The sequence below is a fragment of the Dreissena polymorpha genome, chromosome 3, assembly GCF_020536995.1.
Source record: "Dreissena polymorpha isolate Duluth1 chromosome 3, UMN_Dpol_1.0, whole genome shotgun sequence".
Classification (NCBI taxonomy): Eukaryota; Metazoa; Mollusca; class Bivalvia; order Myida; family Dreissenidae; genus Dreissena; species Dreissena polymorpha.
The window spans coordinates 84,822,194-84,841,849 of record NC_068357.1 but is presented as its reverse complement, the minus strand read 5'-3'; the positions used below and the strand labels follow the sequence as shown (position 1 = coordinate 84,841,849).

General features: G+C 37.8%; 1 protein-coding gene across 1 annotated transcript; it reads left to right on the top strand.

Annotated features, from left to right (window-relative positions):
• The first annotated feature begins 5,594 nt into the window (after positions 1-5,594).
• LOC127875071 (sushi, von Willebrand factor type A, EGF and pentraxin domain-containing protein 1-like) lies at positions 5,595-19,360 on the top strand. Its single transcript, XM_052419892.1, has 21 exons — positions 5,595-5,770; positions 6,537-6,722; positions 7,700-7,954; positions 8,626-8,829; positions 8,960-9,163; positions 9,627-9,793; positions 10,756-11,038; positions 11,286-11,447; positions 12,133-12,297; positions 13,265-13,472; positions 14,006-14,184; positions 14,587-14,760; positions 14,918-15,151; positions 15,941-16,117; positions 16,381-16,593; positions 16,831-17,109; positions 17,195-17,374; positions 17,473-17,628; positions 17,772-17,804; positions 17,942-18,041; positions 18,735-19,360. Exons 1-21 carry the CDS (start codon positions 5,638-5,640, stop codon positions 18,862-18,864), a joined length of 3,822 nt encoding a protein of 1,273 aa, XP_052275852.1. The 5' UTR covers positions 5,595-5,637; the 3' UTR covers positions 18,865-19,360.
• Positions 19,361-19,656: the final 296 nt, after the last annotated feature.

The window sequence follows — 19,656 nt, the reverse complement described above, 5'->3', positions numbered from 1 at the left end:
CAGACAGACAGACAGACAGACAGACAGACAGACAGACAGACAGACAGACAGACAGACAGACAGACAGACAGACAGACAGACAGACAGACAGACAGACAGACAGACAGACAGACAGACAGACAGACAGACAGACAGTTAGACAGACAGACAGACAGACAGACAGACACACTGAGGGATCTATATTTGAATCATATGTTCAAACATCCGGACATTTCTCTGTTCAGTCGATTATATCCCGGTTACGAGGCAAGTTCGTCGGTACGGATTTACTGCAACCTATGAACGTACATAATGGCAATTGTAAACATGTGCTTACAACTTTAAATATTGACACCTTATGAAACATGCATTTATAAATACTTTTCAACTTTTTTTTTCGAAAAAGAAGACAAAATTAATATATATGACATATACAACTGATATTAAAGTATACTTTTAATATGACTTTAAAAAAAAATAAAATAACAGTTTCAAGAGTTGTACCACAAATCGTAGAGTTACATTTATTAGCCCAAATTTGCTTTATGGAATAATCGGTTAGCAAAGAAGGGATGTTAAAACAAGACACTAAAATCATTCCTAATCTTTACCCACATTGAGAATCGATTATTCGAAGAATTAGTCTGGTTTTAGTCGGAAGCATGTTATTTCCAAGAGGATGGCATTAAACCAGGACAGCAACCAGGAAGTGAAATTTTGGGATTTAATATCGTGTTTTACGTTAAACGTATTAGCAATAACTGGAAGGCACTTCATTTGGCATAAATTGCGTGGTCTTTTTCGCTGAAAAAAAAAGTAATAAATTAACACACATACATTTGCAAACCAATCACAGGTCACGGTTTAGTGAGGGAAAAACATGTCATATTTTTTGGAAAACGTCATCGCATCAATGGGCTCAAATGGTCTTTTTCAATTTATGAAAAGAAAAAGGCACCTATTCGAATATATTTGTTGATCTATAGACTTCATATTTATATCGATCGATTATTATAGTTGCGTACCGATTACACTGATGTCTCGTTTTCAGTGAAGTCGTTACCTTTCATTTATTCTGGCTGGTTGCTGATTTAAAGAATAATAATAATAATAATAATAATAATAATAATAATAATATTATTATTATTATTATTATTATTAATAAGAAGAAGAAGAAGAAGAAGAAGAAGAAGAAAAAGAATAATAATAATAATAATAAAATAAATAAAATAATAATAATAATAATAATTATAATAATAATAATGGTGATGAAGAAAATGATGATGATGATGATGATTTTTTTAAACAAATACACAATGCATATTACACATATACACTTGAAGGAAGATGTTAGCCAAACATAATGATAACTTCAGGCAAACTTCGTGAATTGATTCGGAGACTCATCATGATATCGATTATCCATAACAGAGGCTTTCGTTTTTCTTAAATATTCTTAAACTTTAACTGTTGAAACATTCAATACACTGTGCACACAGATTATTGATTTAATACGTATTATTTAGTCATGAATGCTTTCCAAAGGAATGAGAAGGACATATTGAAATATAAATGATTTTATTGTGCGTTTAGAATACTTCAATCAATGAAAACTGACTATTAAAATAAAATATATATTATCAAAACATATCAACCATAATAGAAATAGAGAATAATAACTAGAATGTTCTATTTTTTCATGTTTCGCTTATATATATTTTTTTGTTCAGAATTATTGTTAAATTTGTGAAATGTCGTTTTAACTTTTTTTTATTTGAAAAATTGCAAAAAATCTCTTGGTTTGTGTTTTCTTAAATTTTCAATACCCAACATTTTTTGCCGATAGCAGCAAGCTTTCTTCTTGCGGATTAAGTCTTTATAATACCTCTTACTTGTGCATAAACGTTCTCTGTTTATAACTGAGTTACTTGAGTTAAAAATACGTAAAGCGTCATTGTACAAATGTTACATGCATTAATGCAAACCAATCAGCATTCTTTACACCGCTATTTGCACGGAAACTAGGATTTGTTTTGTAAACACATGTTTGAGAGAATAACGGGTCAGCAACACTCGGATGGTTTCAGTAAGTCTACTCAAAATGTCAATAATTGACGTTCTACTTGAACAATCAATATTGTCTACAATAGTATTAAATACAGGTAAAAAACAAATCATCCCTGAATGAAATTAGCTACGTAACGCATCGTTTCACTTATATTAAAGGGATCTTTTCACGTTTTGGTAAATTGACAAAATTGAAAAAAAAATGTTTCAGATTCGCAAATTTTCGTTTTAGTTATTATATTTGTGAGGAAACTGTAATACTGAACATTTACCATGGTCTAATATAGCGATTATATGCATCTTTTGACGATTTAAAAAACCTGAAAATTTTAAAGCGTTGCATTGCGAAACGATTGAATAATTTGGAGAGTTCGGTTGTCGTCGTTTAATTTTGTGAAACTACGAAGGTTGCGTATATATAGTATAAAATACGTCTCTCATACATACTTGGAAGGATGGCCGAGCGGTCTATTTGGTTATTACTCCAGGACTCCAGGGGTCACTGGTTCGAGCTATACTGCGGGCTACTTTTTTTTCCTTTTTTTAAAATGTTATTCTTGATTTTTTACTTCAGCTTTTAGATCCAATGTTTACATATATCAATAAAATGCATTTAATGACAAACTCCAAAACATGCCAAAATCTGTGAAAAGGCCCCTTTAAACATCGGTGTAAGACTTATACTCAGACGATGCGTTATTACATAGTAATGAAAACTGTAATAGGGCGTGATTATTAAATACGTTAAAATCTTGTATTCATTTGCAAATAAATAATCGATGACAGAGGTACCGTTATTAGAGTAAAAAGTTAGCTTACAGCTATTCCCAACTCTACGATTAACAATACGTAGACATGTGGATTTACATAAATCTAGTAATTTTACTCCGTGATTATTAAAAAAAACTATCTACTGAGGCCCTAACAGAGGCGTTGTGTGGGTAGTAATCTACATCATCATTAACAGTATTAATTCTATCATGTACGATATAATCACATTTATTACCAACTCTACTTTTGAGATCGCCGGCAACAAACAGTGCGACAGTGTGTTGGTTTTGGTAGATTATACACTCTTAGTGCTTTTTTCCAGCCACGGGCAATTTAATCGTTAGCCTTAAGCGTTCAAATCAATTTTCATATACCTCTTTAATGAAAATTAACAACAACAACAAATAAAAAACATATTCATTAAAAAACGGAGACGCTCGAAGTATTCTTTACGCCTTTTCAGACGAAAGTGGTTTTTAAAGTACTCAGTGCCTTTAAATTGATCTAGTTAAAACCCATTCGATGAAAGCCGAACAATAGACGGAGGTTAATAATCTCGGTGCTATTATGAAGACACAAACCGAATGCTTAAATGAATAGAATATAGTTGGGGTATTAACCAGGCATTTAAAATAATTATTTTTAAGTGGAACATGAGTTATCTTCGTACAAATGTGTGGGATTACCGATTGAAATGAATTTTCATTGCTGATTTAAGATAGAACATACGTGGAACGGAACTGAATTGATCATGAATCGACAATATTTTACAAATGCGGAAGTTTCAATAAATTTATTACCAATCTGACAGCAGGAATCTAGTATTGGATATGTAAGTCTTCAGGTGAATATGTTTACTAAACTACAATATGGCTTTTGCGTTTTGACAGATCTTTGTTATTGTTCACTTCTATGAAGTCAGGGTTTTTAGAAAATTGTTTTTCCTTCCCTGTAATCGTCCTTCACACTCCAGTCTTGAGGGAATTATCCATTTGTAACAAACTTTTTGAAGCGCACAATCACAAAATCGAACTCAATCAAAATGCATGGTTCTCATAGTGTTTTTCTTTTATTATTGATTTTAATTTTACATGGACAATTATATCGCGCATGCATTCCACGCAGACGACGAATATGTGATCATACGCCGCCGACGCTATCTGGTTGTCCGGGAAATCTCCGTTACTTTACGGACCCTCGTAAGCACTTCTCCACTCAAGTTCGATGGACAGAACCAACGGCATGGGACAACTGGGATGGCAGAGTTGGGTAAGAAAGAAAACAACCTAATACTTTCATTTAAGTCTATTTCGGAATGAAACTGATTTTTTTTAAAGATTTACGCGATACATTTGAAAATTTAACTCAAGCGATTATTACTTATTAATAAAAGTAAACTACCGGTATATACGAATTGTTGAACCAAACATAATGCTTTCGTATAAGACTGAATTTGCTGAAAGGCATACTTTGGAATATTTCCTTATCCTATCATAATACCGTTACATTAAATATTGAATAACATTTAAATCAACAATTAAAAAATAACATAATTATAACGATGCATTCCACCCAATACCTGGTAGCAGTGGCCACACATGTAATCGCATTTTATTATGCAGGGCGCAACGCATAAACGGACTTGGTCCAGGGCAGATATTTTATGCTGGTGATCATGTGATCAGGTACATGGCCAAGGACCACATTGGAAACACGGCTACCTGCGCCTTCACGGTTACTGTAACAGGTATGCATACTCATATTATTGAATAAGCCTGGGTTAACTGGTTTAAGGCCCATTCTCACTATGATGCCGGTGGAGCCCCGGTGCGTGATCCGGGATCTACCGGGATGAACCGGGGCTCTACCGGGATGAACCGGGCTCCACCGGGGACGACCGGGATGAACCGGGGACGACCGGGGACAATCGGGACTCCACCGGGTAAGTATACAAATGTTTAATACCTGCGGGGTGAACCGGGAGTCACCGTGAAGGACCGGCAACGACCGGCGCGGCACCGGAAACAACCGGGACGCAACCGGGAACAACCGGGACGGAACCGTAGCTGCACCGGGGCCCATATAAACCCCGGCAGAGCTACGACAACGCTCCGGTTGTCGCCGGTGGTGCCCAGGTGGAGCCCCGGTGAATACCGGTAGACTTCCGGTAAAGCTACGATACATCGGTAAACCGGCGCTCTTCCGGGACGCCACCGGCATTCACCGGGGCTCGCCTGGGCATTACCGGCGACGACCGCGATTAAACCGGGGCGTTGTCGTAGCTTTGTCGTGTCTGCTGCTGGTATAGCCCCGGTGAGTACCGGCGGAGTTACGGGAGACCGGGGCTCTGCCGGGACGCTGCCGGCTTTCACCGGGAATCCACCTGGGCATTACCGGCGACAACCGGGGCACTACCGGGGCTACACCGGGATAAACCGTAGCTAGTCCGGGGTTGACCGGAACTCTGCCGGGTTGTTGACCGGCTTCAACCGGGGCGGCACCGGGAAACAGTGTGACCGCGTTAAAAAAATCATCCCGGTTCTCGCCGGTCGACCGGCGTTAGCAAACCGGGATGGACCGGGGCTGTACCGGCAAAAGTGAGACTTGGGCAAATAATTTTGGTTGCAACGTTTTCTCTGGCACAGGCTGTTGATTTTATATTTTGTCAAGATATTGGTGGAAATCGTGTGTGTATTTCAATATGGTGATGGAAATCGACTCGTGTGCGTTTTTCAGCATGGTGATTGAAATAATGTGTGTTTTTCAGCACAATATTGTAAACGCTGGACAACGGTACGCAATGGTTGGATATCGTGTGACATGACGGACCAAATGCTCGTAGGAACTGTTTGCAAGTTTGGCTGCCATCCTGGGTACATTTTGCAGGGTTCGGACACAGCACAGTGCCTATCACACGATCGGTGGAGTGTCCCCAGCCAACCTGTTTGTAATCGTAAGTAATGTCGGAAAATTAACAATAGCCTTTATATTGTGTTTGCAATCGTACGTATTGTCGGACAATTAACAATAGCATATATATTGTGTTTGTGATCTTAAGTTATGTCGGAAAATTAAAAATAGCATTTATATTGTGTTTGTAATCGTAAGTATTGTCGGAAAATTAACAATGGCATATATTTTGTATTTGCAATCGCAAGTATTGTCGGACAATTAACAATAGCATATATATTGTGTTTGTAATCGTAAGTATTGTCGGACAATGAATAATGGCATATATATTGTATTTGTAATCGTAAGTATGATTGGACAATTAACAATAGCATATATAGTGTGTTTGTAATCATACGTATTGTCGGACAATTAACAATAGCATATATATATTGTGTTTGTAATCGTAAGTATTACGGACAATTAACAATAGTATGTATATATATTGTTACATTTATAACACCAAATCAAACATGAATGCATCAACTTGCTAAATACTTTAGAAACAGTTTATCACATGCTTTACCAAGTGTTCGTGATATCAATTTATAATGAATATTGTATTTGCAAGAACTTTGAACGGTGGTCTAAGTCTATTTGACCGACCAGGCGCATAGAGTTTTCTTTAGTAAAATGAAGTCTTTAACATGAGAAATGATGCCACGCCTCGTGAAATGTGTGTTTTCGACGATGTTATTTAACGACCTCGTCGATAAATCCAATATATATATATCAAATGCAAATACATAGCCAAAGAAATTCTGTTTTAGCTCGGTTATGCGGCCAATTGGTACCCGGCAATAAGGAGACGGCGATAACCTGTAAAGACGGGTACAATTTCAAGAGCGTGTGTCAGTACACGTGCACCAATGGATTCGGCATTCTGCCGGGCCACAATCGAGTGCGCACGTGCGATGCGAGTGGAAACTGGACAGGAGAAGAACCTATCTGTCGCGGTACAATTTGGCTATGCAACAAAAATACATTTGTTTGTACTCTCCTTTGTGAATCAGTGATTTACAATAGCAACAGATCTTGAGGGTTAATATTCAAACTATTGCATCTTTTAAATATATCAAAATGTTTAACAGACCCATCAGTTTCAAGTTTTAGTTTGGAAATAAGAAGTAAATACGATTTATTTATGTTAGTGTTTAAACAAGTAAGTATGTGTGTGTCAAATACAATGCATGTGCAACACGGTATTCACGCGGTACTTAAGAAATAATCATGTACGTAATATAATATAATATAATATAAAATAATATAATATAATATAATATAATATAATATAATATAATATAATATAATATAATATAATATAATATAATATAATATGTTTATATATTGGATAAATGATTGAATAGAAAATATAATATAATATATAATGTTTATATATCGGATAAATGATTGACTAGAAAATCATATTAGATTTTACTTAATTTCATAATAAATATTTTAACTGTAGTCACAACCTGAACAAAACCACTGTCCGTCATTCTTATCTATAATCATATCGGGTAGTTAATAGGACAGATAGCACTTAAGTTTAATAAAACACGAAAAAAAAACAACAGAAAGTGTTGTTCAACCTCAAGATCTATAACAATAATAATAATGTCTAATCCAAGCACCTGCTAGCAGACCTACACACAAAATTCGAAAAAGTGAACAAGTTGAATGGGGACTTATATGTCAAGATGGACATTTAGTAAATTTCGGCTTCAAATTATGTTGTGCATAATTTTAGGCATACAATTACCAAACTTCCATTGGTATTAGCAGAGATAGATTTTTCTTGCAGATATAACAAGAAGCTCGTAAATGATGGTTTGTAAACAAAAGTCAAGTGTCATATACGGAATACCGCGAGAATAGCCAACCAACGAGAATACCGGGTTTGAGTATATACTTCTTACGTATAATTTTGCAGACGTCACACCTCCAAAGTACACTTCTTGCCATCCAACGCTAGTTTTCTTCGCTGGTCGGTCTAGTGAGGTTGCCATCGTTAGTTGGCAGGTGCCCGTCTACTCGGACAATGCAGGTGTGGCTAGCATAGTTTCCCGACAGGTCGAGGGACCATTAGCGGGCAACGCGGTAGCAGCGGGGACGTTCACAGTGGTCTACCAGGCGTGGGACATGGAGAACAATACCGCTACCTGTGAAATACAACTAACAGTGAAACGTTTGTATTCAACATTATATGAAACGTATATGGTTCTTAAAAGTTTACCTTTAACAATCGCATAACACTGTACCCCATACATGAAGCTCTAAACGTGTATTTAAAGCGGGTATATACGATTTTTTATATGTGTTTAATTGTAATATATTGATAAAATATGTTACAATAACACAAAATAGGCAAGAAAAATTATACATTAAAGCCGAATTTCATAAAATGCAGCAAAGACAAATTAGCGCCCCGAGCCGATAGTGACGTACATATTTTCCTACAATAACCGAAGCATTCGTCTTTGTGTTAGGATCGGAGATAGTGTTCGTGTGTCGTATGAATAGATATCGTTGCAGGAATTCAAATAAACCGTTAAACTAAGTTTAGATGCACATCGTACATGTATGGTATACATGCTGGCGAATTCGGCTGTACAGCCGTTTTCAATTTCAGAATTAAATATCTGGCTTATTTCGCATTTTTCGACATATGTTCTTCTTAAATTTTATTTTAATTTATATTGAAATATATATATAATAAGTTTTTTACACAGTTTATACAAATTCATAAATATTTGACAAAATCGTATATACCCGCTTTAATATTATTCGGAATACAAAACAACATCAAGTGTGAAATATTAATCTGAAAAATTTGAACATCACTTTTTGGTTGTTTAGTGATAACGTGCCCAAGATTGTTCCCGCGTCCATACACAAAAGTCACGTGTCCAGAGGGGAGGAGGTACGGCGCACAATGTGAATTCACGTGCACTGAGGGGTCGACTTTAAGGGGAGAGAACACAGTACATTGCGAAGCATTCAACACCAACGATATGTGGTACGGTCAATGGACGTTTGGAAAATTGCAACCATTCTGTGAACGTAAGTAGACCACTACTTGGAAGTAATACCCTAAGGGAAATCAGCCTGCATTCACATTTTGAAAAATATAGTATGCTAAAATTGAAAATATATATTGACCTTATATAAGATTCACATATAAACCTTTCAGTTGAGGATACATGCATACGCCCGAGTCCACCGGAACATGGCGCGCTCTCGTGCGACACGTGGGCAGGGGGCGCCTACTGCGTGCTACAGTGCCAACTGGGATACGTGGTCCAGGATTGGGAGTTCGATCCTCTACTCACTTGCAGCGACACCCGGGGAGAATTTACAGGACTGAACGACGACAAATCCTTGCCGAAATGTGCAGGTGTGTGCTTGTTACTTTGCTGTTTGTGAGAAGATGTTGTTGTTGTTAATGCGTTTATTTATGGTAATGATAAAGTACACGTTGACGATGATAATAATGAAAATGGTGGTGGTGGTGATGATGGTGGTGATGATGATTATGATGATGATGACGACGACGACGACGACGATGATGATGATGATGATGATGGTGGTGATGATGATGATGATGATGATGATGATGATGACGATGATGATGATGATGATGATGATGATGATGATGATGATGAGGATGATGATGATGATGATGATCATAATGATGATGATGATGATGATGATGATGGTGTTCATGATGATGATGATGATGATGATGATGATGATGATGATGATGATGATGATGATGATGATGACCATGATGATGACCATGATGATTATCATGATCATGCTTAAACACCTTATTTAATCTGTTGTCATTGTGATAACAGAGATCAGCGCCAATGTGTTCTTTGACTTCAAGCTGGAGGAGTTTTATTACTACGATGGTGACTGCAATTCAGCCAAAGAACAAATCAAGCAAAACTTTATCACCGCTTTGCAATTCAGTATGGGCAATGTGTGCTCGAAAGTCAACTGTAGCACTTCTTACGTAGAGGTAAGTATATAGTCAAAATATGGATGTTCACATTTAAAACTTCAAATTGAAAAATACATGTGGGTACATGTATGCCTAAAGCGTCTAGCTAGTTCATCTTTTGACAGTAAACTGAACCTGGTCGTTCGTGGCATTACTCTTCTTTATTTTTAAAGAAATGTTTCACTTTTATGCTCGATGATGTATATAAAAATACAAATGAATGCATAACCGAAATCCGAAATGTTTGAGATTTCATCGTGAAATAGGCGTGAGTAACGTGCAGTGCGTTCGCTTGGAAACTTTGTTTAACCCATTTATGCCTAGTGGACTCTCCCATCCTTCTATATTGGATCAATTTATTTCCAAAATTAGGGGTGTCTGGTATACTTTTTTCTATATTTAGAATATTTCTTACATAAATTCCTTTAAGCAAACAGCGCAGACCCAGATGAGACGCCGCATTATGCGGCGTCTCATCTGGGTCTACGCTGTTTGCAATGTCCTTTTTTTCAGGACGCTAGGCATGAATGGGTTAATGACATTTCTCGTAAAAACACTTAACTAGAAAGTGTACATTTTCAAGCAAGTAACACATACTAGTAACTGCAATATAAAAATTAAATAATTAATAAGCGTTACATTGCCAGAAGAAACAATTACCAAATTTATCAATAAAAATCACCGTAAAACATTGAGCTGAAAAGGTTATTCCCGACATGTTTTTTTACAGTCGACTCTTAATCGATTTTTCGAACGTCACTGGTTTACATCTGAACACAAAGGAATAAATGACGTCACCGATGATAATAAATTAGATACTGAAAATATGGACATGTACTCTAAATAAACCTATTTGTCCCCATATCACAATTCCAGTTATTCAGTTTCACCACTGCTATCTCTTATATACAGTATTATTAAGGGTTGTTGCGATTTATCAACATTGTTAACAACTAGACAATATTTACACTGCACCAAAGGTTGACTGTTTCAACGACACAGTTTCCGGGAGAAAGGAGCGTTCAGTTGTCGATACTCTGTCGGTTTCGGCTGTCATGACCGTTTCGGGAAAAGGTCGCGACCAGCTTTCTCCAATGGAAGCCATAATGATGCAGGAGCAGATTTACCAGGCTCGTGCCGAGAGCAACGATAGTCTTGATAATGGTCTCGCGATGTCTCTCCAATTAACTGACATCAAGGTTTCAAGTCCCGAAATCGCCTGCCAGCTTGGGTCGTATGCTGATAGGTTCACACTAAGCTGTGGTAAGTACATACCGGTAAGTGCAAAACGGTCCATAGATTTCCATCATACGAATCTAAATTGTATATCTACTGTTTCTGATTTCGTGGTCGGTCACTGACGGGCATATCCGTTGACCAGACACTTCAGTTTTTTGTTTACAGTCGACAGAGACTCTCACTGCCTGTCCATCTTCAGCTAGCAAACTATACCATTAAAGAAATGTGCGCCACATGTACCTGTGTGAAGCTATATTGCTCATCTTTTCAGTTCAGTGCTCAAGGGGAACATACCATGATATGAGCGTGAAACAATGTAGACCATGTCCGAGGGGTGAATACCAACCCATATCTGGGATGACATCGTGCCTTCAGTGTCCAAACGGGACAAGCACGCCGTTTTTGGCCTCTGTAGACATTGGTCAGTGTGTTGGTAAGTACCTAATGGTTTACCTAATTGTTTACCTACCAATCAATTACTCAATTGATGCCCAATTGTGAGCATATAACTACGGAATCCGGACAGTGCCATCTATAATCTCGCCCTTCTTTCATCAATGGCGACACACGATACACGATATTTTGCGAGACAGTCGCGGCGACGCTCGATATTTTGCACAACAGTCGCGGCGACGCACAATATTTTGCGCGACAGTCGCGGCGACGCACGATATATTTAACACGAAATATCGCCCTTGTGCGACAGTCGCCCTTTTATATGCGATATCTCGCCCTTCGAACACGACCGTCGCCCTTTGAACACGACCGTCGCATTTTATGAACGCGACCGTCGCCCTTTTATATGCGATATCTCGCCCTTTGAACACGTAAAGGGCGACGGTCGTGTTCACAGGGCGACGGCCGTGTTCAAAGGGCGAGATATAACATATAAAAGGGCGACTGTCGCACAAGGGTGATATTTCGTGTTAAATATATCGTGCGTTGCCGCGACTGTCGCGCAAAATATCGTGCGTCGCCGCGACTGTCGCGCAAAATATCGTGTATCGTGTGTCGCCCTTGATGAAAGAAGGGCGAGATCATAGATGGCACTATCCGGATTCCGTATATAACAGAAAGGAAATTAAATTTAACGCAATGTTATTACTTTTTTAAATCAGAGGCGTGTCCACCTGGATATATGTCCCCTACAGGGACGATTCCTTGCTCCCCATGTGACGTCGGCACATTTTCTACGGCGTACGGAAAAACACAGTGCACGGCATGCCCTGGCTCAAAGACAACACGATCGAATCTGGCAGCAACTGCAATTGAAGACTGTTATGGTAAACTAGTGTTGTGTTTTTACAAACATACAGAAAATAAATAAACGTGGAAAACCTTTAAATTTTTCTGAATATTTTTTATGTAAGTTATGGACTATTTTTGTGTGCTCAGTACCATGTTAGTTCATAAGATTAAACTATTTTTTTGCATTAAATGAAACTGACAGTGAAGCTCGATTGGTCATTGTCGCCTCGGGTACTACTTACATGTACCCCGGGTACTCTTAAGTATACTTACATGTACGCCGGGTACGGTAAATATACTTAACCGTACCCGGTCGACATTAGACTGTACCCGAGTTGTATTCCCGCCAAAATTCCGATGTCGTAAAACGCGCTACCGATTACCATAAAACGATATTGTTTATCTTAAACAGAATTGTCTTTAAAAAAACTGCACCAACATGCTTTTTGAGTATGAGCTCCGATAATATAGAAGCCATTTAACAGAAAATTGACATAAATGTGAACAAATATTCTCGGGTACGTTTAAGTATATTTACCATACCCGGCGTACATGTAAGTATAATTACGAGTACCCGGGGTACATGTAAGTAGTAACCGTGCAGACAATGACCTATCGAGCGACAGTAAACGATGTCGCATTCAATGATTGTCTATTTATGACGATGGTTTTTAATAATGCTCGTACATTAAGGGCAGAGTCAGGTTAATTTTAATGAGCCATAATTGGACCGTGCTCTGTGAAAAAAATGGTTTCATGCATGTGCGTTAAGTGTGGTCCCAGATTAGCCTGGGCAGTCATCACAAGGACAACACTTTTCGCTTTTATGATATTTTTCGGTTTAAAAAAGTCCATTCTAAGCAAAAATCAAGTTTAGGCGGAAAGTTTCATCCCTGATTTGCCTCTGCGGACTGCACGTGCTAATCTGGGACGACATTTTACGCACATACATTAAACCCCCTTTTCACAGAGCACGGCCGAATTATAAATTTGAAATTGTAGAATTCGACATGGAGTTTTCCGGCGATACATATTCATACGAGAACGCCTCTGTACTGTTCACGCCCACCTCGCACGTGACGAGCCTCTACCTGGCACTGTGGATGAAGTGCAGCACATGTTACCGTATCTTGGAAATCACTGACGTGCACGAGATACCCGTGCTAACAGTGACTACTCGCGTCGGTTTTCTCGACATTACACTTCGTGGGTATGGTTGTGAACTCTTAAGTACCAATATTGTTTGTATAGTCAATGTATTTTGCAAATAATATTTGAAACTATAACGGCATTGGGGAAATTAGCTTGATTATCGTATGCATTGTTGCTATTTCTAGAATTTGTAAAAAATGTGCAGTATTGCTCCATCTGACTTCTATTTACTTAATTTCATCGTGTTTCTGTAAGTTAAAATTCTGTCGATCATTTATTATTACTTTTAGCGATTTAATTTCAATTCAATTATATGTGTAATCCCCTTTTTGCTTTTTGATTTGAAGCCATGATTTAAATATGGGCAACGGCAGAGGGTTACGATGACCGTTCCAATACGATTATCTCAGCTTAAATAATGTTTAAATGTATATTATTGTGTTGTTTGTACTTTCCTGTATTGTATCGGCAATCGGCCACTCAATTTAAGTAAAGGACTTGTGGATGTTCACAATGAATTTTCTTTTGCTTCTGGGGTTACACCATTCCTTAATTGTGAATAGTACTTCGAAGCAATGATTATATAAACAGATGCGAGCTATCCATTCCCGTGCATGGTCTCCTTGACAGCCCGCGATGGCATCATTTGTCTTTACATATAACTGCCAGTTTCGTCACAACTACTATTGACGAAATCGAGCAACACGTCTCACACGCATGCGCATATAATGAACTTCTGGTAGAGAAGGACTATATGCTCGTAGTAGGAGGTAAGAACCGAAGATGAGGAACACTGTTCCTTTTTTCCTTCATCGATAAGTTTCGTTCAGTCATTGATTTCCTCATTCATTAATAGCCATTTTGAATAATGTGTTTCATAAGGGCTCCTTTTGACAGTTTTGTAAATGACCAAAAATTGTGTTAAGAGAAGAATGCATACCTGGTAAACGTATTAATAAAATTCAATCCATTTGTAGAATGGTTATATTTCAGACCTTAATGATTTATCATATGCACGTTTTCAGGAGAATACATTTTTTTCATAACTGACAGCTATTAAGCCATCGATCGTGAAGTGATTCGCTCGGTTTGAAAGACCTGAAAACCTATATAATTACGTATAAATGTATATAAATAATACAAATAAAATGTATTGCTTTTACATTTATAAGGTAAACAATACACCGGCAGCGTGACCTCATTCAACCTTTGGAACGCGAGTTCCGGTGATTTTGAGATTCCTACTATTTTACGGTGCATGGACAATCAATTGGGCAACCTGGTTGCCTGGAAACAATTTCAGGATGTTGATGGTCCGTTTCTGCGAACACCAACCCAGTGTGACGGTAAGTTTTTTTTATTGCAGCATAATTGTATTGACGTCACGAACAATGGATGTTAAAGTTGTAACTTAAATACACGACGATGGTGATTATTACGTTTTAGCATAGACACATATTGACACTTGCTACATGTACAAATTATTATCCTTTTTTTAAACAGATGTAAATAACTGTGCAAGCTATCCTTGCAAAAACGGTGGAACGTGCCTAGATGGGCGCGACGCCTTCGCCTGTTCGTGCAATAATGGTTTTACAGGCGATATGTGCGAGATTAATATCGACGACTGTGTTGGGAACTCGTGTCAGAATGGCGCCACGTGCCTAGATGGAGATGATTCGTACACGTGTCAATGCAATCCTCAGTCCAACGGCTCATTTTGCGAGACAATGATAAGTATGTGACGAAGAGGGCGAAAATAGTACTTGTTTTACAAAAAATTACCGTACTAAGTAAAGTCTTAATTATATTTAGCATATTAGTATGCAAATCGTAACCGTGCATTTAATTATGAATCAATGTGTATTTTATTTCCCTTTTTTTTTGGGGGGGGGGGGGGTGGGTATTAAAAGCGCAGAAATTGTTTTTGTAAGCATCATAAATATGGCGTTGCTCGTAAACATTGTACATGATCACTCATGATATGTATAAGGAACAACACAGATTACACTAGATGAATTTTTTTTTAATGTTATGCCATTGGCTGATAAATTATACATGCGCGCGCTGTAACGAATGAGAAATAGTTTGTGCATGCTAATGACAGCATGTGGAGTCGGAATAGCTGCAATAGTGCGATTAATTATGTCATGGGAAAACAGTCCGTATAATCGGCGCTGTTGCCGATAAGTTGTGCATTCTGGTAATTAAAATCAGTAATTAATGCGTGGGTCAGTGGATAAGTTTATATACATATTTTGAAAGATAAAACACACATTGGAAATCTAATTAATACACAGTGATTATTTGATCAAACATTTTCGGATTTTGCATTCAAAACGCAACATGTGTAATGATTATTGACACTGAATGTTTTGATCTTGCTATCTTGTATATTAGTCAGTATAAAGTGTGCTATACAAAATTCACAAATAATAAAAGAATATATATATGCAAGAGCAAGCAAGTTTAAACATGTATATGTAGCATAATTAATGGCGACTATCACTTATTTGTTTTCATAAGTTGATGGCGGTTGGACATCCTGGGGTATGTGGGGACCCTGCTCGGTCACGTGTGGTTCCGGGCAAAAGATCCGTGTCCGGGAGTGCTCGAACCCGGAACCAGAGAACCGAGGCGCAGACTGTACAGGGGATACGTCGCACGTGCAAAATTGCACCATGACGGATATATGTGTTTATGGTAAATATACATGCAGTTTGTAATGTGGAACAGCAAAAAGTGATGCGTTCTAAATAACTCTACAATATGTACAACCTTTAAGAGTGAATATGGCTTTTGGCCTATGTGTTTATGTAACAACCACTTCTGCTCATGTTAAAACTTTCAAAAATTTGACTGGCCTTTGAGCGTCATATTTTCATAAAAAATTACAACGCCTTACTGTGAATGCCAACGGTATTTCTTCTAAGTATTACTTAAATTGAAATTAAATGACATTATAGAATGTGACGTCGATCCTCAAAACCCTCTTCACGGATCAATGAACTGTTCATGGCAGGGAAACGGCACTCGACAGTGTCTGCCATTCTGTGAAGATGGCTATGCCTTCGACTCAGATCTGTTCCTAGACAACATCGTGTGCGGCCCAGAAACCGGATATGAGTGGAACATCCGCAATAATGAAAACCCGTATGTGCAGATTGGCACGTGTTCAGGTAAAAGTAAAATAATGCAAGTAGATGCAACACTACCCACAACGCACAGTTGTGGATTAATCGCACATTTAGTAACGTTTCCAAAAGAGCAATAAATTAGCACCACTAGTTTTTAATATACGATGGATAAATTCAGGTTGACTATTGAGAGGAATGTACGATACTATCTTTATTTTATTGTTGAAGCAATACTACTATTTACGTATCATTAAATATTCCTATTCCATGGTATTTTAGTGATCCATATTGCCGAAGAAAACATACTGATTTATTCTGCTGAATACGACGACCTCACCCCCGATGTAGTCAAGCGCTCTCAGACGGATGTACCGGCAGTCATTCAGTCCACAGTGCAGGCTAACGTATACCAGTTACCATGCGTCCAGAATAGAAGCTGCCGATTGCTTTCAATGGACGTCACAAAAACGTCACCGAATCGCGTTGATTTCATTCGCGAACGGAGAGATGTGCAGCTTGTTGGATTCAACGTGAAGCTTACTTGTACACCTACTAAAGGTATATATTTGATAATCTTTGAATGTTCGTTATGATCCCGCATGTTCTGAGACTTTATTCCCACAATACCATAATCCTGTTTCAGCTCCTCGTTCATGCTACGATCTTCTCGAGGAGGCCTACTTCACACTCCAGAGGCTCGTAAACGAAACCCGATTCTCCATTCTGGTAGACCAATCATGGTTTGACATCGGTTCTAACGGCACAGTGGTCGCCGGAAATGTTTCATGTCCGCCCGGGACCGTAGACATAGATTACTTTTGCGGTAAGAAATGCTTTACTCTACCTTTTCCAGGCGCGCGTTTAACGATTGTTTTTTTTTACATTTTAAATCTGGAACATTTTCTTTCTCCCAATCTTCAGTACAATGCGGCCCCGGAAGTTACCCAAAAGACGGCTACTGTGAACGCTGCCCACGTGGCACCTACAAAGATGACTTTACGAGCATAGCATGCACCCCATGCCCTCAGGATTGGACAACGAATGGATTACAGAGCAGAAACGCTTCTATGTGTAATGGTAATAAGCTATCCAAAAGTTTCAACCACATTATTTTCGATTTAAGTGATGCATAATAACTGTTAATTCAATTTAAAATACACACAAGCATTGTTGATGTCGAAGGAGCTGTCCTTATACACACTGTTTGTTGTTTCTTTCAGTTGAAGTATCCGATGGCAAAGACTCACTACAAGGTAATTTACTGTTTATCCTTTTTGGGGGTTTGATATAAATATCGACATTTTAAGATAATCTTATAAAACACACAATATATAATTGAAAACACAAGAAAATAACTTACTTTAAGTAAACCGCTTTTTGTTCATTTTAGGGTGGATGTTAGCAATAGTCATTTCCTCGGTTTTTGTCCTGGTTATTTTGGTCGCAACAACCCTTTATTGCTGCCTGCGAACACCTAAGGAAACCGCTAGGTAGGTTAAGCTATCAAAAGTATGAAACTAGCTCTATTTCCTCTGACGTCAACTGCAAGTTAGTGTTTACAATTTTAAAGTGATATTATGGGCATCTATATACAGTATATGCTATGTTTATAGCTGTATATCGCAACCGTTGTCAATTTTTGGTGTTTTCACTTCATATACACTTATATCTGTTAATGCAGCATCAAAATACTAAAACAATATCCCGGAAAGAGAAAATTAATGCTTTGAATATCAACAGTACTTTCGTTTTGACAACTGACGACATAAATGATTAGATGTACGATGTGAATCTAAATTAAGTTTTAGTGCAGATTCGTTCATACGACACAAAGACACAATTTTGTTTTACGGATCATTTCGGCTCAGAGGACCGGTGAGTCATGTAAACTATCGAATAGAATATATTTTTTAATAAACAACTGGTAGCAAGATGAGTTGCAGATAATTGGTCAGTTACCACATTTTAACTAACTCTGTGACCTGTTTATACTTTTCAGCTCAATTTAACAGTGAAAAATGCCCATAATATCGCTTTAAGAACGTAGGAACAAGGTTAAGTACTGTAAAGCTTACCGTACACGACAGAAGGAGAATTTAATTGCTTAATACAGTTGCTGTCGATCTAATAGATATTCCTCAAATCTCATTTTGATTTGACATGTGTGTATACATTGCTTTTAGTAAGAACATATTCACATCGAGGCAGTCGAAAGAAAAATCCGTGTTGTGGCAAAGTGGGGGAATTAATAAAAGTCACTTTCCGAACTTAAAGCAAGTACGCGAAGCATGGCCAGAAATACGACAATGCTAAGACTGACTGGACGATGCGACCAGGCTTGCGTGCATCAACTATGGCATGGACAAGTTTGAAGTTCGTCGGTGTATGACCTGAAAGCGATACATACAGTTTAATGCGAGCTTATTTATTTGTTACCGACAACAACCAGTTCACTGTTTGTCATGGTTACTTTCTGTGTGTATCTATAAAGTGTATGTCATCAATGTTTATTAAAGTAATTATTATAGTTTGCATTTTATTGTGCATTAAACACATTGAGAGAGTAACATGTGCATATATTGTTGAATAAACATGAATTAAAAAATAATACAATAAGAACCATTGGGTTGTGATAATAAACTATCTGGTGTATCTGATTCCCTTTGGGTTTTAATGTCGGTAATTTTGCTATTTGTGTAAGTTTAATGAATTGTGTACGTTTAATGAATCACGTGACCTATATAACAGGCTGCGACGTTGAGTAATACAGACTAGTCCCTGTTAACGAGCGAGCACGCCATCTTAATAATGTAAATAAATATTAAGCCCCTTACATGGGTAAAATTTTTATGTCATATTTTGTCCATCCATCCGTCAGTCCTTCCGCTCTTCTGTTCGTCCGTCATTCACTTTGTTGATATTTACAAATGTGTCGCTATTCCATTTCCATCCAAATCAGTCAAATCTCCGACAAAATGACAATCCATACGTTTCATGATACCAGGGTGAACAATCACGTGACTTTTTGGGAGTGTTCCACCTTTTAAATTCATTGAATTTATTGGACAATAAGTGATGCTTTATTTCAAATAACTTTTTAAAACA

What these genes read in the sequence shown, in the direction of transcription:
- LOC127875071 (XM_052419892.1), top strand. Translation starts at nt 5,638, where the DNA reads ATGACGGACCAAATGCTCGTAGGAACTGTTTGCAAGTTTGGCTGCCAT. An exon ending in TAGGTTCACACTAAGCTGTG is followed by an intron (nt 11,039 to 11,285) that starts GTAAGTACATAC and finishes TCATCTTTTCAG; the next exon opens with TTCAGTGCTCAAGGGGAACA. An exon ending in TACTTGTACACCTACTAAAG is followed by an intron (nt 17,110 to 17,194) that starts GTATATATTTGA and finishes ATCCTGTTTCAG; the next exon opens with CTCCTCGTTCATGCTACGAT.